The sequence below is a fragment of the Neolamprologus multifasciatus genome, chromosome 2 (assembly GCF_963576455.1).
Source record: "Neolamprologus multifasciatus chromosome 2, fNeoMul1.2, whole genome shotgun sequence".
NCBI classification, from domain to species: domain Eukaryota; kingdom Metazoa; phylum Chordata; class Actinopteri; order Cichliformes; family Cichlidae; genus Neolamprologus; species Neolamprologus multifasciatus.
This window is the reverse complement of record NC_140440.1, coordinates 21,081,572-21,106,412: the sequence shown is the minus strand read 5'-3', so window position 1 is coordinate 21,106,412 and position 24,841 is coordinate 21,081,572. Positions and strand designations below refer to the sequence as shown.

General features: G+C 39.0%; 1 protein-coding gene across 4 annotated transcripts; it reads left to right on the top strand.

The window, feature by feature from the left end:
- The first annotated feature begins 465 nt into the window (after positions 1–465).
- Positions 466–23,162, top strand: stag2b (STAG2 cohesin complex component b). Of its 4 annotated transcripts, none has more exons than XM_085171768.1 (34): positions 466–682; positions 2,737–2,861; positions 2,940–3,021; positions 3,137–3,280; positions 3,385–3,481; positions 3,688–3,764; positions 3,953–4,157; positions 5,271–5,422; positions 7,922–7,995; positions 8,116–8,239; positions 8,375–8,473; positions 8,637–8,716; positions 8,878–8,985; positions 9,130–9,241; positions 9,356–9,473; positions 9,573–9,676; positions 10,477–10,569; positions 10,667–10,756; positions 10,889–11,092; positions 11,447–11,517; positions 11,631–11,718; positions 11,852–11,932; positions 12,031–12,123; positions 12,421–12,595; positions 12,686–12,825; positions 13,034–13,135; positions 13,250–13,398; positions 16,246–16,374; positions 16,604–16,830; positions 17,852–18,071; positions 19,218–19,322; positions 19,404–19,533; positions 20,408–20,482; positions 21,235–23,162. In XM_085171768.1, the coding sequence occupies exons 2-34, from the start codon at positions 2,821–2,823 to the stop codon at positions 21,256–21,258; spliced, it is 3,813 nt and encodes a 1,270-aa protein (XP_085027894.1). In that variant the 5' UTR covers positions 466–682; positions 2,737–2,820; the 3' UTR covers positions 21,259–23,162. The 4 variants fall into 4 exon arrangements, with proteins under 4 accessions (XP_085027894.1, XP_085027916.1, XP_085027908.1 ...); XM_085171790.1 differs by having other exon boundaries at positions 467–682; positions 19,407–19,533; XM_085171782.1 differs by having other exon boundaries at positions 477–549.
- Positions 23,163–24,841: the final 1,679 nt, after the last annotated feature.

Genomic DNA, 24,841 nt, shown 5'->3' with positions numbered 1-24,841 from the left:
TTAATTTTTGTGCAGCATTTTAGTTTCAATTATGGTATTAGATCTGTATTTTATTAAGTATCTCGTGGCGGACCACCAGGTGTCGTCTTTACATACCTCCACAATCTTCCTAAAGGACAGTAGGGGAGGGTGTTTTAACCATTACAGCAGAATTGGAGAATTGTCTTATCTGATGTGCTAAACAAAATACCTTGTCTATATGTTGCTTAGCTCCTTAGTTTGTTTTTGCTTGTGTGTAAGTTGTCACTGTGAACTGGGAGGGAACTGCAGACGAGAACCATACAGATTTGCTACGATACTTCAAATAGTAACATCCTAGGTCAGTATTGTGTGCTCCTTTTATACATACAAAACAAATGGCTAGAAAAGCTAGCCCACGGAAAACAGAGGCGGTAGTGTTACCGTGCAGTTCTCGTCAGTTACCACTAGATGTCAGGCTATAAACCGTGCATTCAGTGCGAGTATTGTGGCCGCTAGGTGGTAGCTCTGCACCAGGATATCCTCCTCCCAGGTCGTCGAAACAACAAACCGAACTACGGAGCAAGCGGGGTGAGAGAACGTCCGAAACCGCCTCTGACCGCGACTTTTAAACTCTTTTTACAGAATTGTGGCGGAATTCAGACGGAGGCTGTATACGAGTAGTAAAAGTTACGATTGTACCGGGACTACATTTCACAACAAGGTAAGTTAGCTGTAAAATGGCGGAGAGCTATCTGGAACTTAGTTGATTTGTATTTTGCTAGCCGTCTCGCTAGCCAGGCTAGCTTTAGATGAGCGCAGAGCGCGGATGTCTGCCTGAACCAAGTCGCTTCGCTAGCTCGCGGAACATGGCTACTTCGGTTGTTAGCAGGCTAACGAACTGGATTTTTTACACAGCGGCGCAAAATACGTAGCTCGGAACAGACCGAGGCGTTTTATTGCCATAACCGACTTACTTGCACTTTATATATTTGTAAACAAAGTGTTTGTTGCTTATGCAATACGGTACTGGAACTCCCGAGGCAAGATGGAGGACGCAAGGACGTGATGTTTTTTTAGGTAACGTTAGCAGTAGCTCTTAGCATTGCTAACTAGTGGGAGTTATTTTCAGTTCGGCCATTGGAGTTTATCTGCTATTATTTGCTTTATCTTCGGACGAAGACTGGTTACGAGTGACACGTAGACAGAAATTAGTTAATGTACACGGCATCATTGCTGACTAGCCTTATTGTGTTCTGGCTAATATTAGCTTACGCTAGTACAGAAAGGCTTGCGTTGTTTTGTTATTATGGTCCAACTAGTATAGCAATGGTAAACGCTGGCATGTTCTGAAAATCTGACGATATTGCATTGTATGCGCTTCTCGTTCTTCTTATTTGGCTATTCATAGTTTGTTTTCCCTAAGTAGCGCATGCTTACTTCATCAAATTTCAACTAGCTGACGCTGGGGAACATACGCCAAAAATCCACGGTTACTTAGCTACTCGCGCTAGCAACAGCAGCGCACCGGCGTCAATTTTGACAGGAACCGACGAAGAGCGGCTCCGTGTCGGCAGCGTTGGGGCGAGCGGAGCCGGTAGTTGGTGGCATAGTTGTCCTTGAAAAATTCACACAGTTGAGTTTCACATTAGCGTGTTTTTTGTTATATAGCATTCTTTACTATCGTTTCGCATTAACAAGTTTATGAGATACACTCCCCGATTTGGCGCCACTTTTTCTGTCTGCACGAATCCCGTCGTCTTGTCATGCAGTATCCCCCTCACTATCAAGGAAATGGGCACGGTACCAAACTCTCAAACCAAGAATTAACTGTGAAAAGCTGAAACTCACATAGTCATAGAAACATCATCATATTGAGCACTAATCTTCGCTTTGTTGTTAGCTGATGTTAACCAATTTCACGTTTACTATTTAATTCACAGTAAACAGTAATAACCTGTAATTTGGCACGCGCGAGCCTTCATTTTGCGTGAAATTGTGAGTAAGAATCAATTTGCTAACGTTACTTTCGATTTAAATCGGATAGTCGGCCTTAAAGTTTACTAAGTAATTGTGTCTGGTTTAATAATGGAAGAATGACAACGTTGTGTATGTTTGCTCTAAGTGTACTAGGACTGAAAGAGGGACTCACTGCACCCAACCTGGTGTATAATGGGTGGAGTTTGTCTTTTCCAGACTGAATCGTTTACTCGGTAGGGCTTTTATTGATTTCACTGACTGCTACAGAAAAAAATACATTTGGTTCAGAGTGGACATGGTATTAGTCCTGATTTGAAAAGTTACTTCTACTTGCTACTTTGATCTGTGTGCCACTAATTTACACTTCACAACCATGCAATAGTTTCCCTGTGGCCTGCAGAATCTTGTTGATGTTGATACTGGCATTTGATTGGTTGAGATATGTATGGGGCGGATAGGGCAGTGCCATATTTGGACATTGAGGAAGACACTCCGGTCTTGATTTTATGACGTTGTCTGTAAACCCAGGAGAGCAGAGAAAGGGAGGGAGCCAATGGTTGGACAGTGAGCATGACAGGAGCGTTTGTGTCCGCCCCCTGTTACCATGTGAAACCTTTTTTTCTTTTTCCCTCTCTCACTCTCTCTTTCAAAGACATCAAAGTAACATTTGCTCACTACAGATGCTGTGATTTCTGGAAACACAAAGTGTTTATTTTGTTTAGTTTTCAGTGTTGCTGGTGAAATGTGCAATAAGACTGCATGTGTAGCACTCTACAACAATTCTGCTCCATATTCCAGGTCACATGCAACGTCTCCTGCCTTGTATTTTGTGAGGATTATAAGCCAGTCGTAAGTTAAAGTTATCCAGAAGATGTTGCAACAATGATAGCACCAGAAATACCATCAGAGTTCGCCTATACTCAGTAAGTATCTACTAATAGTTTACATTTATTGTTAAGGTTAAGGTTGATATATCTCATGCAGTTATTTGTTTTTGTCAGGGATACAGACACTCGATTCTCCTCAGACACAGACTTCTCTGAGGATCCTGATGGAAGGAGTGCAAATTCAGCTAAAGGAAAGGTATAGATGCAACAAATGGACCATTGCACAAGTATTGGTAACACACATTGTTTTTCTTTCCTTACGCTCTGCACTGGTTCTCAGATTTATATTTGTTTTTTCACTACTTTCCCAGGGTGGAAAGAAGGGGAAGAAGGCAGCAGGGGAGAGAGGAAAAGGAGGGAAGGGAGCAGGCCGTATAAATGGCCACCACCAAGAGAATGGCATGGAAAACATGATGCTGTTTGAGGTTGTGAAGCTGGGAAGGAGTGCAATGCAGGTATGAACAGTAAACCGTTTGAAATTGCCACCGTTTTTTCCCTTTTATTTTACTCAGTAAGAGAAAAAAATACACAACTTGTGCTTGTCCCCATCTTCTTGCAGTCTGTTGTTGATGACTGGATTGAATCTTACAAACATGACAGAGATGTTGCACTGTTGGATCTCATCAATTTCTTCATCCAGTGCTCAGGATGCAAAGGTATTTATGTTTCTCAGCTTCAGTACTAATACTACATGATTGGCTGTTTCTTAAACTATATTGAGGAAGTATGTAGTCTTTGTTGTCCTGCAGAACCTCCCTCCACTCATCTGAATCAGTAGTTCCGCTTTTCCACTCAGGAAATTGTCTTCTGTCTAACCTCTTTATTCTTCGTCTTCTCCTTCTTCTGTGTTTTTTCCTGTCAGGTGTGGTTTCTGGAGAAATGTTTCGCAACATGCAGAACTCTGAGATCATCCGACGGATGACAGAGGAATTTGATGAGGCAAGTTACCACATTAGACTAATAATCACACCATATTCACTATAAATCACTTAAGTTTCATTTCAGATGCCAAATACAGAATTCTTGTACATACCAAGGACAATAAACTTTGCTAATTTGTGGTAGATAACTGCCACCTGTACTAGTCATTGTAGTGAAGGACTGTCGTTCCTCTGTGTACTTTGCAGGACAGCGGTGACTACCCTCTAACCATAGCCGGGCCCCAGTGGAAGAAGTTCAAAACAAGCTTTTGTGAATTCATTTCGGTGCTAGTGCGCCAGTGTCAGTACAGTATCATCTATGATGAGTATATGATGGACACAGTCATCTCCCTTCTCACCGGACTATCGGATTCCCAAGTCCGAGCCTTCAGACACACCTCAACACTGGCAGGTAAGATCGTGTGTGTTTATGAATTATATTTAAGTGTTTGTGCTGATTTACAATCAATAGCTTCTTTTCCAAGCATACAACAGTTAGCTAGCTGGGAAAAGTTGTGTGTTTTAAAGGTTTTTCCTTGTTGTATCCTTGTGTTTGAACTGCAAACTCATTTGTAGTGCTCTTGGATATTAAAAGAGGTCAGAAATCTTCATTGGTGTAGACTCTAGTTTTTTTTTATACTGTCTGCACATTTTGTTTCATAGTAGTATTAAAGTTAATAACCCCAGTGATCAACCTAGATGGGCCACCTGCACAAATCTTTTAAGTTATTTTTCGTGATTAGATCCTTTTAAATGTTTTTGCACTCCTAAGGACAGGGAAACTGAAGTCTTTATTATGAGCTTGTTGTGTACACATGAACACTTAGGATAAATGTAAGCAGCAAAGGGGGATTTAAACGCATTAAAAACGCAGAAGAATATTGATCATATGCTCTACAATAATCCGAGCTGTGTAGAACACATAGCCGATATTGTTAGGCTTAATGCTTACTCTGTCACGTAGGTACTGTGACTATAAAACATATAGGGGTTTTTTTCTGTCTGGAAAGTTGTTGTCACGAACTTTCAGTATGCTTTTGTTGTGCTTCTGTTTGGGTGTGAGTATTGGTCTTGGCAGGCTGGCCTGTTTCAGCTGGTGGACAGTTATTTTATATAATACACTAGTTAATGATTGTTCTCTGCACCTAAGCTACTGTGTTACCCAGGTGTTGCTAAAACTATTATTCATAATCAATTTGCTTTGAGTTTGGTGACTTGTCTTCTTTTGTAAAGCATACTTGAATTCAAGGTTTCTACTTAATCAGAATTAAAGAAACCCAAACATTTTTTTTTTCTAAAATATAAATATTGTTCCAGTTGTGACCATTTCACCATCCTTTAAATTTAAGGTATTGCGATTTTGCTCTGTAGTGCAATCAGAACTAACTTTGATTGCAAATTATTAATACCAAAACCCACTGATGTCAGATAAGCTCACATAACTTAATGAGAGACAGTTTTGAAATAATCTACAGATAACAGAAATTATTTTATTTCTTCATGTTCCTTGTTGTGTTTTTGACAGCCATGAAGCTGATGACAGCCCTGGTGAATGTAGCTCTAAACCTGAGCATCAACATGGACAACACCCAGCGCCAGTATGAGGCAGAGAGAAATAAAATGGTCGCTAAAAGGGCAAATGACAGGCTGGAGCTGCTGTTGCAAAAACGTAAAGAGGTAAGCATTGCAACAATTTGTTGCATTTGTTTTTGTCATGCAGCTTATCACATTAAGCACGTCATGTTTATTCATTTGTACGTTTGACACTTTAAACTTCACATTGAAAACTGGTTTGTTTGAGCAGCGATTTGTTAATGTATCAAAATAATTGGCGACTGTTTCTTAGGGCTCTGCCACATTGTATAATCAGCTATAGTACTGGTATACATTTTTACGTTAAAAGTATCCTATCGCAATATTTTTACTGTAGCAAAACCATTTGTTTACGTTCTTTTGTGTGTACAACAAGGAGACAAACCCAGGCATGTCTGAAAGTAAGAGCATTGTGTCACTAATGACAGTTTCGTACCTAAAAGAGAACTACTTCAACAATCTCCAACAAAGTACTGATGTTTGCAACACATACGTACATATACAACTGTTCCCCATAAATGTGGAAACAACACATTTATTGAGATAAAAACATACTGTTGAGTAAAACCAGGCTACAAAGGAAGGAGATGCTTGCAGCTGGAGATGTTTGACCCAAATATAAAGAAAAAAACTTCATCATCCACATGTATGAAAATGTTGTACAAGTTTCTGATGAATTAGAATTTAGATTTATGTCAGCTTTTGTTAAAGTATTAAACAGTTATATAAAACTTAAAGTTTACAGGACAAATGCTAACTAGACTTCTACTTCTGTGCTTGCATTTTATTTATGCTGTTGATGGTTATAATGCTGTTCAACTACAACTGTAGTTTGTCATCCATGACAGTAGCTTATGGAAAAGAAGCATTGAAAACGCCCTTCATTTATTTGCACTAAATGCTGCTTTTCCTTCAGTTAGACAAAAACGGGAGCAGTTGGGTAGGCTGTATAGCCTCAAAAATATATCACAATATTTTGAGAAAATTTTCAATAATGTATACTTTTTTCAAAGTTCATAAATATTACAGCAAATTGCTTAATTCAGAGAGATGCGGTGCATAAGAAAGGTGTGGCCTGTGTTTAAAAGACTTGGCAAGCATCGTGTCGACTGTTGAAGTGGAGCCACACTTTTGAAAGTTTAATTCTGTGTCTGTGTGCACGTGCTGCATGATGCTGCAGCTGAGAGGCATCTCTTCCCTGCCCCTTCCACACAGGCTGTGAGAAGGACGTCTCTTACAGCTTGAAAGTAACAGAAATGACTAATGCTTCAATCTTAGTGCGAATGAAAATTGAAGTTGGAGAGATAAATGTTATTGCTGTTCAAGGTCTGCCTGTTAATGTGACTGCATGCATTTCAGATTTATGCTCTGTTCAAGCAGATTTGCAAATGTTACTGTGTCTGCCCTAGTGCACATACTCTCATAATGTTTTTTTCTCCATTTTTGAAAAATGACCAGAGTCCTTTAGACACGAAGCCAACACATTCAGATGCCATTACATTAATTGAAAGTAGCTATAGATTTTTAAATATTGCCAGTGTAGCTATGTAAATGAGGTAAAAGTGTAGCATTGATGTGTGAGAATAATGTGTATCATCTAGCACACAGTAAAGTTGAACTGTAAAGAATGGATCCATTTTAGATTTAGCAAATTAATAACAAGCTTTAAAAACTCCCTGGTCACCAAATCCATTTGAACAGATGACTTTGAGCCTACTCTGTTTAGGTGAAGAAAACTACTTTGGTCCTTGATTTGTTCAATTTATAAGAGCTTGCGTCTGTGCAGAGTTGTGGAACACAATGGGCTTAACTGGTTATTATGTTTCAGCAGCTGGAGACGGTGTTGGCAACAACACAGTGGGAGGGTCCCGCTTTGTACCCATTTCCCCCGTAAAGTGGGAGGACACAGACCAGTTTCTCTCAGAACTTTTTTTTTTTTTTTGGGGGGGGGGGGGGGGAATAGTCATTGCATACACAGTATATTCTTCTGAGTATTTATTGAATTGAACTTTGTTTCAAAATAAGGACTCTATTGTGAATCAGAGATGACAATACCAGAAATCTCAGGTGATTTGTGAAAGATTCACAGTATATTATTTGTTCTTTATTTGTTCCTTTTTTTTTCCTTTTTTTTTTTTTTTTTTTTTTTTGTGGTCACCTCAAAGAATTTAAACCAGTATTCTACAAAATCAACAACTGACGTTAAACTTGGACTCTCCCCAAATCATGAAAGAACCTATATAACCATGTAAACAGGAATTACTGTAGCTTGTGAGGAGACATTTGTTGGTTTAGGAAGAATAGTGACTGCTACTCCTCTGTAGGTGGTGAACCCGCAATGCCAAGTGTTATTTAGCCTGTATGGCGGGTTTATTGGTTATATAACAGCAGGTCCCACAGGGCATCCATCTGTTAGTTCACTGTGCAGCCACACCACAGCATGGTGGCATAGTTGACTGTCACACTAGTCTTATTATGTTAACAATGCATCCTGACCACCAGTTATTGTTGCAGTCTGGTCAGTTGCTGCGTTTGTGTGATAAAATGTGCTGACATGGTTTTTTTTTCTGCTCTTAATTTCAGCTCCAGGAAAATCAGGATGAGATTGAAAACATGATGAATGCAATATTCAAAGGAGTGTTTGTGCACAGATATCGGTATGGCCTTACGTCAGTCAGCATCCAGTCTTGAACTTATCACTGTCTTTTCTACAGACTGCTAACAGCCCTCATTCGTTTTTTTTTTGTTTGTTTTTTTATTAAATAATGTTTTAACAGGGATTCAATAGCAGAAATCAGGGCGATCTGTATAGAAGAGATTGGAGTGTGGATGAAACTCTATAGTGATGCCTTCCTCAACGACAGCTATCTGAAGTATGTGGGATGGACGATGCACGATAAGGTGGGCAATACAAAGGACTCTGAATTTTTTAAAAGCTCCTCTTAAGGTGTATACTTAATTTATTTTGCTTTTTTTAAAAAGAGTGTGTTGATAACGGCAGTAACCAGTAATGGATACGTTCGTACTCTATTCCAGCAAGGTGAAGTACGTCTAAAGTGTCTCACAGCACTGCAGGGCCTCTATCACAACAGAGAACTCAATGCCAGACTGGAGCTCTTCACCAGTCGCTTTAAGGTCAGCACCACCTGCTGGACAACTTAAACACAACAGCTGTATTTGTTCCATACTTGGAGAAACAAACTCCATGGGCTTGTCTTTATTTAACTATGCTTTCAGTAATTCAGGAGTTTGCGAGGCAAAATGACTCATTAAGTTTTCTGTCTCTCCTTTTGTTTAGGACCGCATCGTCTCTATGACTCTTGACAAAGAATATGATGTAGCAGTACAAGCTATTAAGCTACTTACTCTTGTCTTGAAGTAAGTGGTTGTTTTTGATAATATGTAATGTTGTTCAGCACAAGTGATTGGGACGTAGTTTATACTTCAAGGCTGAGCACTTGTAAATTTTGTGATTTACATCAAGTACATGTGTGCTACTGATAAAGTCTTTGTAATTTTCTTTGTATTTGTTTCTGCAGTAGTACAGATGAGGTGCTGACTCCTGAGGACTGTGAGAGTGTCTATCACTTGGTGTACTCGGCACACAGGCCGGTCGCAGTTGCAGCTGGAGAATTCCTTTTTAAGAAGTATGTTAGACATAAGTTAAGATTTCTAGCTTCAGGCTTGTAGTGATTTTTGTTTGTAAACCTTTACAGTTCCAAGAAATAGTATATCAGCTGTTTGAGTTAGTATTCCTTGTGATTCCCAACTAATGAAAAATATTCTCAAAGATTGTTCAGCCATCGAGAACCGGAAGATGAAGGTGCCCCCAAAAGGAGAGGCAGACAAAGTCCCAATGCCAACCTCATTAAGACCACTGTCTTTTTCTTCCTGGAGAGTGAGGTACATTATCATGCTATATTTTCTGTTCTCACATTTCTGTCTTTATTGCGCGTACTGTTTTGTAAACGGTATCAGTGATCCATCCCTCATCTGTTTGAACACTTATTCCATCAGCTCCACGAGCATGCAGCTTACCTAGTGGACTCACTCTGGGAATGTGGTGCAGAGCTACTGAAAGACTGGGAGTGTATGATCAGCTTACTGCTAGATGACCCGTTGCCAGGAGAGGAAGGTATGGCACTGGGTTTTTTTCTTTCTTTCTTTGTACTGGTATGCAGTTGAGAGCACTATTGTGATTTATTGATTTCTCTGTTTGGTTTTTCTTTCGCAGCTCTTACAGACAGACAAGAGACGGCTTTGATTGAAATCATGCTGTGCACTGTACGCCAGGCTGCTGAGTGCCACCCACCTGTTGGAAGAGGAACAGGGAAGAGGGTAAGAGTGGCTGACACGCTAAAAATCATAAGCCAATACTAGTCACGTCTGTTTGTTGGCTTATGCTGTCTTTGTGCTGGCCTAATCGGCCAACTATCCTGGGATTTCTTTGGTGACAGTAATATTATAGAGTTAATTATGTTAAATTGGTTAACTCTTTATGAACCTTCTGAAACATGGCCACTTAAAAGATCTACAGATCCACGTCTGTTCATAGGTCTTCAAATAATTGTCAGCCAACTTGTTGTTTGATTATTTATTTATTTTTGTAATTTTGCTGTCTGAAGTGCAACATGTAGGCTATCAGAGGATAAGACTGTTTGCTAAGATTGTTTTAATGTATATACTTTCTTTTGCTCATTGTCGTGGTGTTTGATTTTGGAGATAAGAACAGTTCTGGGATATTCTTCATGTTTTGTTTTGTTTTTAAACAGTTGAAAGTTGGTGCGTAGCTTCGCTCTGCATAATTGTAGATACTAAACTTGTACTTTCTGTCATGTTTCTACTGCACTTGCATACTTTCTTTATTTTAATGAGTTTAACCACAGCTGCTTTCGGCCCTTTTTATGCAGTCCTTCTGAGTTGTTTACAACACATCAATTTCTAAAGAACTACTTAAATTATTTAGCAAATTCAGTTAAAAGCTAAAAATAAAATTCCCCAGAAGCGCTAAAAAAAGATTAATGTAGTTTACATTTACCCTAAATGGCAGTGTTCGGTATTAAGAAGTCAGAGTACACTTTCTGAATGGATGAATGGAGACTAGTTGTGTGGTCTAATGTGGTTGCATCACACATCAGGTGATGACGGCTAAAGAGAAGAAGACTCAGCTGGATGACAGAACCAGAATAACAGAGCTGTTTGCTGTGGCTTTGCCCCCTCTACTGGCAAAGGTATGTCATATCCACTCAGCTTTCTTAGAAGCAATCTTCCTAAGGAGGTTGTACTTTTAACAGTACAGCATCATTGTGCTCTTTATGTGCTCCACAGTATGCCGTGGATGCAGAGAAGGTGACTAACTTGTTGCAGCTTCCGCAATTCTTTGACTTGGAAATTTATACCACAGGGCGTCTGGAGAAGGTAAGACAAATTGGCTTGTCGGACAGCGCTAATCAGATTAGAACAAATCGGATTAATGTATTTAACATATTAATGTGATTGTTTATCACACACGATGCTAATATCTCTTATCTCTCGCTCTTCTCCATCCAGCACCTGGAATCCCTGCTACGTCAGATCAAAGAAATTGTGGAGAAGCACACAGACACTGAGGTTTTAGAGTCCTGCTCTAAGACTTACCACGCCCTCTGCAATGAGGAATTCACAATCTTTAACAGGGTGGACATAGCCCGCTCCCAGCTGCTGGATGAGCTGGTGGACAAATTTAATAGGCTATTGGAGGACTTTTTACAAGAGGTGAGAGTAATAGTGCGCTTAAATGTCCAGCATACCTATAAGTCCAGTACAACAGAAACTAGCTCAACATAAACCATGAAAAGAGCACAGCCTCCATTATTTGTGTTCTGTTCTAGCTCTGTCACATTTCATAACTCTTCATTTATTGGTAGTGGAACTTATCCTGTTGTACAGAAGTCTTATATATAGCAAGGATGAAAATACTTGATGTGCTGTGAATGACCTTATCATATAGTTTGTAAAGAAGCTCATCAGAAATGTTCACCTTTCTGGACAACCTGAAAACTCCAGTTTGTTTTTATTTATAATAACATTAAAGATCTTGACCTGTTAAAATCACTTTTTTCTGTACAGGGTGAAGATGCTGATGAAGATGATGCTTATCAGGTTTTGTCAACTCTAAAGAGGATCACAGCTTTTCACAAGTATGTTTTCTCAGAAATATTATCTATGTGCTTTTATCTACGTCTGCTGCATTGTTGGTAGATTCAGTGTGCACGTTTTTGAAAGTGATGAGACGTCATCAACTCTTTTGCAGTGCACATGACCTCTCGGGATGGGACCTTTTTACCAGCAACTTCAAGCTGCTCAATACTGGCATAGAGAACGGGGACATGCCTGAGCAGGTAATATACATAAGTTACTCTGCATAATTTAAAAAAAAAATTTTTTTTTTAATGCTCGAAAATACTGATACATGTTTCTTTTTTTTTATTTTGTGTGGGATTTTTCTCTTTCTCTCTCGCTCCTTGTGAGTAGATAGTCATCCATTCACTGCAATGTACCCACTACGTGATACTGTGGCACCTGGCCAAGTTATCTGAGGGCAGCTCCAGAAAGGTGAGGTCTAATCACATTTCATTGCTATTTTGTGCTGTTTTAACAGATTTAAGCAGCTATAAATGTGATGTTTTAAAATGTGTTTGTCTTTGTTTCAGGATGATCTGGTGACCCTGAGGAAGCAGATGAGGGCATTCTGTATGATGTGTCAGCGCTACCTCACCAACGTTAACACAGCTGTCAAAGAGCAGGTGACACAGATGAGAAAGTGACAATTATCCATGTTTAAAAGTGCGCCTAAAATCAGCTTGAAAGCAAAGCAAGAACACCTAAAGTACATGGACTTTGTGCAGCTGAACAGACTTGCCTTTTAACTCTGAAGTGGTGGTTTGGTTGCCCCTTATTGCAGCTACAATGGATATTTGTTAAGCTCCAGAGCACTTATAATGTATCTGCTTAATTTGAAATCTAATTTGTGATCATTTAGTTTAGGGCTTGTGCACACAGAGTTTTAACTTTATTCTTTTCTTCTTTGTTTTTTTCCACAGGCGTTCACCATCCTGTGTGATCTCCTGCTCATCTTTAGCCACCAGATGGTGTCCGGAGGCAGAGAACACCTGGAGCCCCTGGTCTATTCTCCAGAGGACTCACTGCAGTCTGAACTGCTCTCGTTCATCATGAACCATGTCTTTATAGACCAGGATGATGACACAAATAGCACAGGTATGAATATGCAGATGTGCAGTTTTGGCACTGCACTGGCCAAAGTGAGGAAGTAGCTAATGGGATTTCAAATTGTTTGTTCCCCCTCAGATGGGCAACAGGACGACGAGGCAGTAAAGATCGAAGCTCTGCACAAGAGAAGAAACCTCCTGGCTGCCTATTGTAAACTCATTATCTACTGTGTGGTAGAAATGAGGACTGGAGCTGATATCTTTAAACAGTACATGAGGGTAAGCTTAAGCATTTGTCATTTTAAAAATATGCAGTTGTGTATTACCCCCATAAACTGTGAATATAAGTAACTCTTACAGGAAAAAAATAGTTGTTTAATTAACACATTTGCTGTTGTCCTGACCTTGGGCACATGCATGCACACACACACACAAAATTCTTCACGACCTTTCAATGTTTTTCCTGTTTGTTTTTTTGCTTTTACAGTATTACAATGATTACGGTGATATCATCAAGGAGACTATGAGTAAGACTCGGCAAATTGACAAGATTCAGTGTGCCAAGACGCTCATCCTCAGTTTGCAGCAGGTCAGTGTGCACACTGTTGCTCGCGTATTAATTAATTCCATAATTGTGACCTTCTGCTCATGCGTCCCAGTGGTTAAGATGTTATCTAATGTTCCATATCTCTCTGTGTCCTAGTTATTTATTGAAATGGTGACTGAACTGGGTCATGGCTTTGATCGCTCCTCCTCGGCATTCTGTGGAATCAAGGAGTTGGCACGTCGTTTTTCTCTAACTTTTGGTCTCGATCAAGTCAAAACCAGAGATGCCATTGCCATGCTGCACAAGTAAGGCTTTATTCTGCTCATATTGGGTTACAAAGCTTTTCTTAGATTTTGGCCCCGTATCTGGGAACTGTCATGTTAGACAAATTACTTCTTGAATACGGTGTTTCCTTTGCCATGTTGTTTTTCCTCCGAATTTTTGAGAGGCTTAAGGCATGAAATGTTACACTCTAGCCTTTTCCAGTACAGTAAGTATTGTAGAAAAACATGTTTAAAAAAAACAAAAACAAAAACGCAACACTGAACTGCAGAAACATAAAGGAAGGCAACCAACCATTACATATTTGAGCCGTGTGAATGAAATGAGCCGCACAGAGTTTTCTTAATATCTGATGGTGGATCATCACTACTATCATTTCAACTATCTTCTCTAAAAACAAACTATTGCGGTGGCAGAAATCTATTTTAATACCGTTATAAGTGGTGGAAAATTGGTTGTTTTAAGCATTCAATCTTCTCGGTGGCTTTTGTTTTTTTCATGTGAATTGTTAAATCTCTCACAGTCAGTGAATGCTACGTTATATTGGACATACGGAGCGAAATCTCTGATGAAACATTGGTACTAGTAAACCTTTATCTGTTTGAGCCAATCAGTTTCACAGATTAGTATTATTAAATTTGTTCCAATTCAAAGAGTTCTGAAAGAAGGCCTAAAACTACTTAAGTTATTACTGAAAATTGAATTCTTTTGTTCCATGGTGCAGAGGGAAGATTGCAAGAGGACTGAAACAAACAAAAATAAATGTATAAAAGTAGTTCCCATTAATTGTTGCTATAGGCCCAGAATCTTACAATATGCCTGCCTAGTTGGGTCCAGTACACTTGTCATGAAGTCATATTTTAAAATGTGCAATATAGAGGTAGTAATTCTGACAGCTCTCTCTAGTATTTCACAGGTTTAATTATTTTATATAAAGTAATATTACACTATTGAAAGTTGTGGCATGACTACTGCAACTTGCTTTACTTAAGTGGTACGAATCAAATGCTGTATGTGTTCAACACACTTAAACTACTAGATCTGATATGTGGCCAACAAGTCAAAACAGTTTGTTTTTATATTAAGAATCCGATAACCTAAAATATTCAGTTGTCCATTCTCAGTTTGTTACATTTAGGAAAGGTAAACCGCTAGCCTGTAATAACAAATGAGTGTGCTGTTTGAGCAATTAACAATCTAATTAGTGAAGTTCTATGTAGGTACCATATTATACAAATAGTTATTGAAGCAGATTATTTTTTTATCTTTTGATTTTGAAAGGTCTCTAAATGTTGAAAATCCCAGTGATTCCAGCCTCAGCATCTAAGGATATGCACAGGGTTGCTGCTCTTAACTCAGATATTTTACTACAGTAGGAATGAGTGATATGGCCCAAACATAATATCACGATAACGATAAATTTGGTCATTTTTTGGGGAGTATGGTCTATCTTCTTAAAAAGCTACATGAAGCCTTCCTTCACCATCGTTTGGATTGGCATCATATCTTTTGGCAAACAAATGGTGAGAGCTTGGGTAGTATAGTTCCAGCTAGGGCTGTTCGATATAACGATATATATCGGATGACAATATAAAAACATCTATCGTTTCATTTTACGCTATTGTTTGTTTTGTGGTATCGCAAAATAAACTGTTTACGTTAATATTTTTTCATTATTTTGATGGTCACCGTAGTGGCTATATTAATTTCTTAAAGTTCTCTCTTTCTCTTATATGTAATATAACCACACTACTGACGGACAAGCGCCTGGTTTTTATGCGTTGTTGTTAGCAACAACGACGGTAACACCTTTGCGTGTCCGCTTGTTTATGTTCCACATAAACCTTTCACAAAAAAGCTCAAGATCCTGTTGAGACTTTTCAAAATAAACTGAATCACGTGAAAGAGCAGATTATTTACCGATGAGAAGTAAAAAAGAGCCTCCAGGTGCTAAAAAATAAACCTTGGACTCAGATGTTAGAACAGGCTTTTCCCCGCAGCACGCTGTGTAATAAATACAAAGAAAACTGCGGCCGTTACAACTTATGTATAAAAATGTATAGTTTCATGCATCGGTTAAAACACTCGACTCCAGGTAAAGGACGCGCAGCTGGAAACGCTTCACGCAAGTCGAGCTGCCCGAGATTCACAGAATTTACAGAAACTGTTAAATTTTTGTGATTTATATCGTTATCGAGAGGATAGAATTCTTAAATCGGGATATGAGATTTTGGTCATATCGCACAGCCCTAGTTCCAGCATTTGTGTTTTTTAAAATCATACGGAGTACAACTAGCTAGAGACTCGGTGAGGCTATGCTGAATGAGCTTACTTTGTTTTAGTTTTGTAGCGTTAGCTGCAGAGTTTTCTCTCAGGCTTTCAGACAATCCTAGTACAGACTCGGCTGCTGATGCTTGAGATGGTGAAGTAAGTTTAGAAGTATTTTCCCCCATTCGATATTACAGGCGTCTTGCACTCCTTCTATATTATTGTGGTCTGTTCTGTATCTGCTCATTTGTATCCAAAATATTTCCAAACCACTCAAGTAGCTGCTCTTTTGGGATTAAATCTTTAGCAGTGATGCTTTAGCCATGTTTGCCGTCACTTTCACAACTTTAATAACTTCATGCTGCATGACCCACGTTAGCGTAATCCGCTGTGTAATAGGGTGATTTGTTTTTACACCATCACGATATAATATTGATTTATTGACCCGGGACAAAAACTAACGGTATTATCATGAATGATGTGCGTATGCACACCTCTACTACACAGTTAAGATGAACTGCTTTTTGTTTAATGTCCACAAAACGTTGCTAATCCTTACTCACAGGTCTTTCTTTTTCTCTCTGCCTCTGTGCTTTTCTCAGGGATGGTATTGAGTTTGCATTTAAGGAGCCTAGTCCCCAAGGAGAAGGAGGCCCCCCACGCAACCTGGCTTTCTTGGACATCCTCAGCGAGTTCTCCTCCAAGCTTATGAGACAAGACAAGAGGACTGTGTAAGCTGATTTTCTTCTTTTCTCCCCCCTCTGTTTTTGGATGGGAAGCTTCAGTATCTCAGTGGAACAGGTTTTTGTGACAACTGGTGCAACTGGTGTTTCTGATGCATGACAGCTTTTTTGCAGCTTCGAATGCCCCAATTGGAATGTGCACCTGGTTTCACGTGTGAAGTTTGTCCTGTGTATTTCGTATTTCATTTTCTCAAGATGACCTCCCTCTTCTCCCCAGCCACATGTACCTGGAGCGATTCATGACGTTCCAGATGGCGCTGCAGCGAGAGGACTGCTGGCTTCCCCTCATCTCCTACAGGAATTCCCTACAGGCTGGGGGCGATGATGATACCATGTCTGTGATGAGTGGCTACTCCAGCAGAGGCTCTTCCGTTCGCTCCAAGAAGACTAAGCCTCCTGTTGTTACAGCTGGAACTTCAGCAGCCAAGAGGAAGTTGCCAGAAGGTATTGTTTACTCAGAAATATTAAAATAAAAGTGTTTAATTATAGTGCAGGTGGAAAAAATATATTGATTTTTAGTTTGGTTTAAAAAGATTAAAGCTAGCAGGTTTCTATAAACTATAAACACGAATTAAATCGGAGAAATGCATACAACTCAGCCAGGCACGATGTTACAAACACAGAGCCCAGATTAACCCAGATGTCTTCTCACTAGCCTGCATGGGTGGGGTTAGGAGATTAAACAGCAGATGTTAGGAGAGAGTCAAAGTACTCTTTAACAGTCAAAAAACCTCTTTAGTCTATGTTTGCTTCAGAACTATTCATGACAGGATATCGCTCTGATTTCAAGAAAAGTAGAGTTTACCGGCCCCAAGGCAAAGTCCAAGCCTTCTTGGTTATTTTAAAGCCCCTAACTAATAAATGAGAAAGCATAAAAGCTCCATACAATCACCATCAAGTTTGTTTTTGTTTTGTCCTTTACAAGTGATACTTCATGTTTCTGATGTTATGGCTTAATTTACAGCTCCAGAGAACATTATCTCACACTCTGTTGCCACCAGAGCACTTGAATGCAACAGAATGCCATGCTAATTCATATTGTGGACAAATTAAGCCAAGAAAAGCGATTAATAATAGGTAGATATGCTAGCCTTTATCAATGTGACAACACGGCTGAGTATTGTGGCTCACTGGGGGCTGGGGAGAGACGGCCCACCATTTTCGCTGTTGTGTAATTTTCCAGGTGGTTTCTGTTCCTGGAGTGCCAAACACACAGACATGCTCAGAACTGTATTTCAGTTGTATACCTACGCCTCTTCTGTGAACTGTGGCAATCCCTGCCCCTGGTGCAAAGGTTAATGTGTTGCTTTTACCATAGCAACCAAACAAAATCCTAAATTTTGATTCTCCTCAAACTCAGCATGGCCAGGACAATAGAGCTTTGCATTGCTAACTTGTGCAAAATGTATAAAAACTAGAATGTGTGTGATTGTTTGAAACAAACACTTTGGCTTTTCCCGTGCAGAGGAGAGCAGCAGCAGCAGCGAAGTCTGGCAGCAGAGCATGACTCCAGTCATGATGCCATCTCCCCATCTCACCTCCACTGCCATGCGGGACCCTAAGAGGGCGCGTGATGACAGCTTCATGGGGGTCTACCCCCTCCCTCACGACCAGCAGCAACCCCACCAACACCCGCAGCACCATCAACCGACGCCCCAGCACCACCAGGCATCCATGGATTACAAGTATGCATGCCTCAGTCTTTCATTGCTGCACTATTGCTGTCATGTTCAGCACAGTAATCGTTACAGGCTAATACACACTGCTTCTTTCAAATAAAAACATTTTTACTGTAGAGGACTTATTGATTCTTCACTGTGCTTAGATGCAAAACCTCTGAAAACTTTATGTTTATAAGTGCGTAATAAAATACAAGTACACTTGAGTTGGCAAGACCACACATAGGTTCAAAGACTCAAACACATTACTTAGGTCTGTAACATATCAGTGTGAAATTATTAGCGAAGCATTTTGATGCACAATAATGAGGGCAGTTTTGATAATGACCTATTACCTAGATAAATCTCTAGGAAAAGAACAAACACATTAGGAGTCTTTACAGATTTGCTATGTGTCTCTTAATCAGCAGAGAATGGGCAGATCAATGAGGAAAAATGGTGTCTGAGCTTCAGAATTGAATTAATCAATCTGCGAAAATATACCTATATGATATTAGTGAGCAGGATTTGGAATCGTGCCTCTAAGTAAGTTGAGATTATATAAGATGAGTAGTGAATAGTTGTAGCTTCTCAAAGTACAGGCTGAGAAAACTGGAAGTAGACTGGAGCTACAGCAGTAAGCACTTACTTTCCTTGAGCACCTCCAATTACTCAAAAACCCCACAGTCCAACATTAATGTTTTTTCCCTCTTCTTTCTTTGTTGACCCTATAATCTCAAAGCTCTTTAATGACCATTTACTTTTAATTAATTATCTGTTATTTAAGCATATCCCGATGTTTCATACTATAACATTTTATAAATACATCTAGGCTTATATCCAGGCCGATTATTCAGGCCAGAGCATCACTTATTCTCTGAGAAAAGGTTTGGACTGGAATGAGCCAAAATACATTAAGACAGGGTTCAGTGTAATTGCCCATTTGCATGCTATTAATTTGGAGGGCAAATGGTAGCAAAATGGTTGTGCCTAACAGCCTGCCAAGTGTTGGTCCTACTGGGACAGTGACTGACTAGTTTATTTATCCACCCTGAGTTTCTGCAGGCATCGGGCCAGTGTGCAACTAAGTTGTATCCTCATGGTATCCCCAGTAAAAACACCAGACAGTTGTGGGTCAAAACATGGCTAAATAATGTGCTCTCATATATTTAGTTCCCAGGTGACGTGGATGCTGGCTCAAAGACAGCAAGAGGACGCACGCCAGCAAGAAAGAGCCATGAATTATGCCAAGCTCAGGACCAATCTGCAGCATGCTATGTAAGTCACAGGCACACCTGTATGCCGATGTGTAAATCTGAAGACTAGGTACACTTAGTAATTATTTAATGGTTTGCTCAGCAGTCGTCGCGGCACTGGGCTCATGGAAGAAGACGAAGAGCCGATTGTGGAGGATGTGATGATGTCATCAGAAGGCCGTATGGATGACCTCAATGAAGGCATGGACTTTGACACCATGGACATTGATCTGGTGAGATACATGCATTTTCATGAGTTTGTACTTGGTGTACAAACATTAAGATGTCCTCTGAAGCGCTGTGATACAAGCTTGTGTCTTCTTGTGATCTAGAGGAAACTCTAGATCACAATTAAAGTCTGTTTTTGTTTTTTGTTAATGGTCTTGGAAGGCAAATCAGCATTTTACACAAGTGTCTGTTTCCAAATTGTCTCTTTGTCATTTAATGATTCAGTTTGATGGTAGTTGGAGATTAACAAAGAACATTAACCCTTTTACAACTAAGTTCAGAATGTATTCTGATGCATTTGTGTAACTGTTTTTTATTGCGCACACTGCCGGCATAGGATGTAACCAGGCACCTTGTTTTGAATGTTGCCTGTAATAGAACTAGCACAAGTCAGAAATCAGAGAAATGTTTGCTTGTGGAAAGAATATATGTCTTTTTCTTCTTCTTTTTTTTAAAGTATGTACTTGCCAGTACATTGCAATTGTTGGTATACCATGATCAAAAAAGACAAAAATATTTTCATAATTTATGCCAACACCACAGATTTATGTATGCCGAGTGTAAAGCCAGAACAAAATTTGATCCGAGGCTAATACCTCTCTTGGATACTGGAGCTGGATTCCATGAGATGGGCTCCAAATGTCATGTTGAATCAACCAGAAGACTGTACAACTGTCCTTGTTTCTCTAAATTCACTCTACTTGAATGTTCCAAGCATATGCTGAAATTACATATAAGTATTGTATGTTGGTTCTGTCGATTTCTGCAATCTCTGCTTTTCTCTCTCTCCTTTTTTAATATATGGGGGTAAAGTTCTAACAGTGGGTGGGAGTAGTTGTTTGACAGTCTACTAAATATGCCGTTTCTTAAATCTCATAGCCACCCTCCAAGAACCGCCGTGAGAGGTCTGAGCTCAAGCCCGATTACTTTGACCCTTCTATCATGGATGAATCGGTAAGGAGCACCAAGATCAGGATCCTGTACTGATCCTGCTCACAATCTTATATTTTGTTTGTTGACGTCTGTTACATGTGAAGCGACACAACTGTTGGGAAGTAAATTGCAATTGCCTGCCTTTTAAGCTAGACCAGCTGCTAGCCTGTTTTATTTGGGTTGTGAATGAGGCTGTGCATTTTGACAGGTTGAGCTGACTAACCTTTAGCCAAGTGCAACATTTCTTTTTGGTGAGCAGAGCAACCATTAGGCTTGTATGAACGATTTTTATTTATGTCTGACTGGATATCCAGCCTTAAATTCTTGTTCCAGACTGTCACAAAACCTCTGGGAAGGTTTTTTTTTCTTTCTTTTTCCTCCAATGTAACAATGTAAGGCTAAGTTGACCCCTGTGTGACTGGTTTATGTTATCTTAAACAACCTTTTTGATCACAAAAATGAAACTAAATCATCAGAATGGAGCAGTTTTGTCTGCGCTAAATACTTCAAATCTTGTTCCATTAAGGTTTTTCTGAGGATATAAACCATTTCCGATGTACTTGGCTTTTACCAAGTTTTTTTGCACGGCTCAGAACAAGCCTGTTTAAGATCAGGATTTCTCAGTAACTGTTAATTTAGTTTGGAAACTGGTTGAAAACGATCACGTTCTGTCAGACTTTAATCATTACTGATGTAGATGGACATTCTATCATGTAAACATCCAGGAGAGTGCAGTGTGAAGTCTGTATTAATGTTCTGTTTGTTTCTTCCAGATGCTTGGGGTGTCCATGTTTTAAGCTAATATCCAGATGATTTTGACGCTGGGATGAGAGAAGAGGCGCTTTGTATTTAAAGAGAATTTTAGAAGCGAAAACAGAAGTGTTTTCTGTAAGAAAAGGCAAAAATGAAAAAAAAAGGAAAGAAGAAAAAAATCTGGCTTGTACTTTACGTGGACCAATGACAACCCACACTCAGTGTTGCTTGCTCAGAGAGGACTTTGTTTCAAATATTTACTTTTATAATCTTGGGTAAGCTCTTCCTGTTCAGAAATAGCGTAACAGGCCACTTCCAAACCTATTAGAGATGAGACATGTCTGAAGAAAAATCAGTAATAGCCTTTTGTTTAACTTTTTTTTTCTTTCTTTTTTTTTTAATGGGGATGAAATGGTGTGTTTAACTTAAGAAACATTTTTGTTTATGTCTAACCCTTTTTACAATTGTAGTAAGTTACCAGGTGTGAAGTAGTAATTTATAAACGGACTGTAGTAGCTTGCTTGTACTGTGTTAGCCAAGTGGATGGAGGTCTTTATGTTTCTGTGCTTTTTTTTTTTTTTTTTTTTTTTTCCCCCCCCCCCCTCCCTTTTGTCTGTTTCTTCTTCCTGTTGTTGCCCCTGAGTTGAGGTCCTAATAACCACTGGTGGTTAAGATGTAATGTAGAATCAGCTAAGATCCCTTTATGCTGTGAAGATTCCTATAGAGTCCACTGAACGCTCCACGCTGTAAGTCCCAGAGCTTAGCCCAAGATTTGGATCACTCCTTAACCACCATCTTACCAGATACATATGTACACCTTTCCCCCTCAAAATGAGCTCTTTTTTTTTCTTCTTTTTTAATCCCAGTAGTACCACCGTGTGGGCTCTGGGGGATAACAGCTCGGTCAAAGAAAATCACCTTTTTTCTCTTTAAAATCCAGCAGCATAATGTTGAAATGGGTATCTCTACATTTTAAATAAAAGTTATATATGAATCGGTGCTGATTTTATATATGTGCTTTTGGTTTATTATTTTCTTATTTTCAACTTTTCAACCTTCAGTCACAAAGTGAGAAATGTGTAAGTAAAACCTAAAAAAAATGAAAGCATGTAAAGTCATGCATCAAGGAAGATTTTTAAATTTGTATTTTTATGTTTTGTTCTTTTATTTTTTTTTCTTTGTCTTGATAATGTCTTCGGGTTTCTACCTTTTTTCCTACATGTAAATTAGTTTGGATAAAACTAATGAAAAGACTTGTGAAATTCAGCTTTAAGGTTTTCTCAACATTTAAAAAAAAAAAAAGAGTCCGGTCACAAAATACTTCTAGATTTCAAATGTTAAAACTGTAAGGTAGTCATTCAGCCAATACTGAAGATGAAAGTTATTCAGCAGCGCTGTGGCAGCTAGACAAAGCTTAGATTTTGACATGTATTTGTCACACACAAGTTTTAATGAAATGTTTTGTCTACTGAGGTTTTTATTTTGTAGTCATTCCATGCTTAAGCCTTAAACATGCTTGTGGAGGTCACATTTTCTCACAGTAATCTTCCATGTCAGAGGATCAGTCATGTTTAAAGGTGGATAATTGGCTTCTTAGAACATGAAATATGAGGTGGTCAGATGTAATGTGATAAAGTAGATAAACAGCCTATATGTGTTTTGCCTAATTATTTTATGTAAGTAAAAAAGAAAAATTCTTTTAAGGAAAAAAGTACTGTTTATTGTTTGTTACTTACCACTACATCGGTATAAATTCTTATTAGATCATGTGTATATATACAAAATTTTATTTCTTTCCTTCATTTTGGCCATGTCTGTGTTTTATTTTGTCAGCACTCTTGCCTATACTCTGAGTTGTTGTCTATTATCCCATCCTCTTTCAGTCACTCTGTTTTCTGATTTGTACTTGTCTGGAGACAGTAACTTTTGAATAAAAATCAACACATTTCATCTGTGGTACTTTTTACTTTTGACCACATGAAACAAACTGCAACTAATGGAGCTATGACTAATCAGGCTGCACAATAGACTTCTTATGTTCTCTTTGCAAAGCCTAAATATGGTGTGGTTTGGTGATTCCAAAGGTGGAGGAGGCTGAAACGTATACAGTATGAAGTGCACCTCAACATGTTAACAATTGATTATTATAAAGTAAAAAAAAAAAAGCCAAAGTGTGTAAATCTAAAAACGAAAACCCGATTAACCTTAACACTAGAATATGGATAATAGTTAGCTTTCATACTAACGGTATGTAGGGGGGGAATGGCGTTAGCCGAACAATGCTAATTTCACTACTAGTTCACATAAATAAAATATTAATTGAACGAAAAGTGTAGCTAGCGGTTAAGTTTTTGAGCTGGGTATTAACATATAAAGCAGAGAAACACTACGGATAAACACTGTTGTTAATTATGTATATGTCTAGATGTAAATTTAGGCTAAAGTATGGCTCGGAGGCAAACCGTTAGCAAGCTAGTAACTGTTAAAGCAAATTATACTACGGGTAAACACAGTTGTTGAACAAACAAAGTAAATTTCAGTGGATGGCGAATGTAAATAAAATGTAAATTTGACTAAAGTAGTAATGTAAACTAGTAGTAGTAAAACTAGGAGGTAAACCGTTAAACTGCATTAATTTTTAAAGCCGTAACATTCTAGTGCGGATAAAAACCGTTGTATTGAAACGGAATCCTTGAAAAGGCTTTTGATTCCTTGAGTTAATTTATACAACTAAAACAAACTACAGTTAAGTAATTGTTCAGCGAACATTATTTAAATTCAGTTAGAAATGGGTTTAACTGAACACACTTCTATGGAAGCTTGTTTCTGGAGCAAGCAGAGCTATGTTGAAATTTTGAGTTATTACAAAATTATTAGTTGGAGAAAATTTTTGACTTACAATCTTGAAATTTTGAATTACTTCTGAGGGAGTTTGAGTTTTTCAGGACGTCAGGTAAACAACAGGTAACCGCTGGAAAGGTATTACCTCTCATGCCACATGGGGGCAGTGTGGTTCAAGGCAGACCTCCACTCTCCCTACAGTGGCTTTACTGCTGTACATTTTCTGACTCATAATACATATAGATATATATCTTGCACTTCTACTAAGTTACTGACAAACAGAATGTACACATCTTGCTACACACAACCTTTGTGTTGACTATCAAAAACATCCCATTTTTAGCAAGAGTTGTCATGTGGAGACAAAGAGCGCCAGTGTTCCTCTTCTGATAAAAGTGAGGACGCGTGGTAGCAGGAAAAAAAAGGGATGAAGGCAACTGAGACTTCTGTGTTAAATGCATGATTAATAAAGAGGTGCTCAGATCACTGCGGGCGTACCAGAATAGGACCTGGCAGTGAGCGCCCTTCATGTCCAGCTTGTAATACATGAAGAGGCTCATCTATCACTATGTCTGCTTGTCACACGTCGGCTATCAGAATACTGCGAAGGGAAGCACTTCCCTCTGCAGCCCTGTGTAATTGTCATCTGAGCTGTCAACCTTTTTTTGTAACATGCTGTTAGTGGTGTTCATGCAGAAAGAGACCAAAAAGGAATCTTGGATTTGTGTGTAGCTGTTGTCAAACCAATTGTCAAAGTTATTTCCACATCTCACGCTTCTGTGCCAA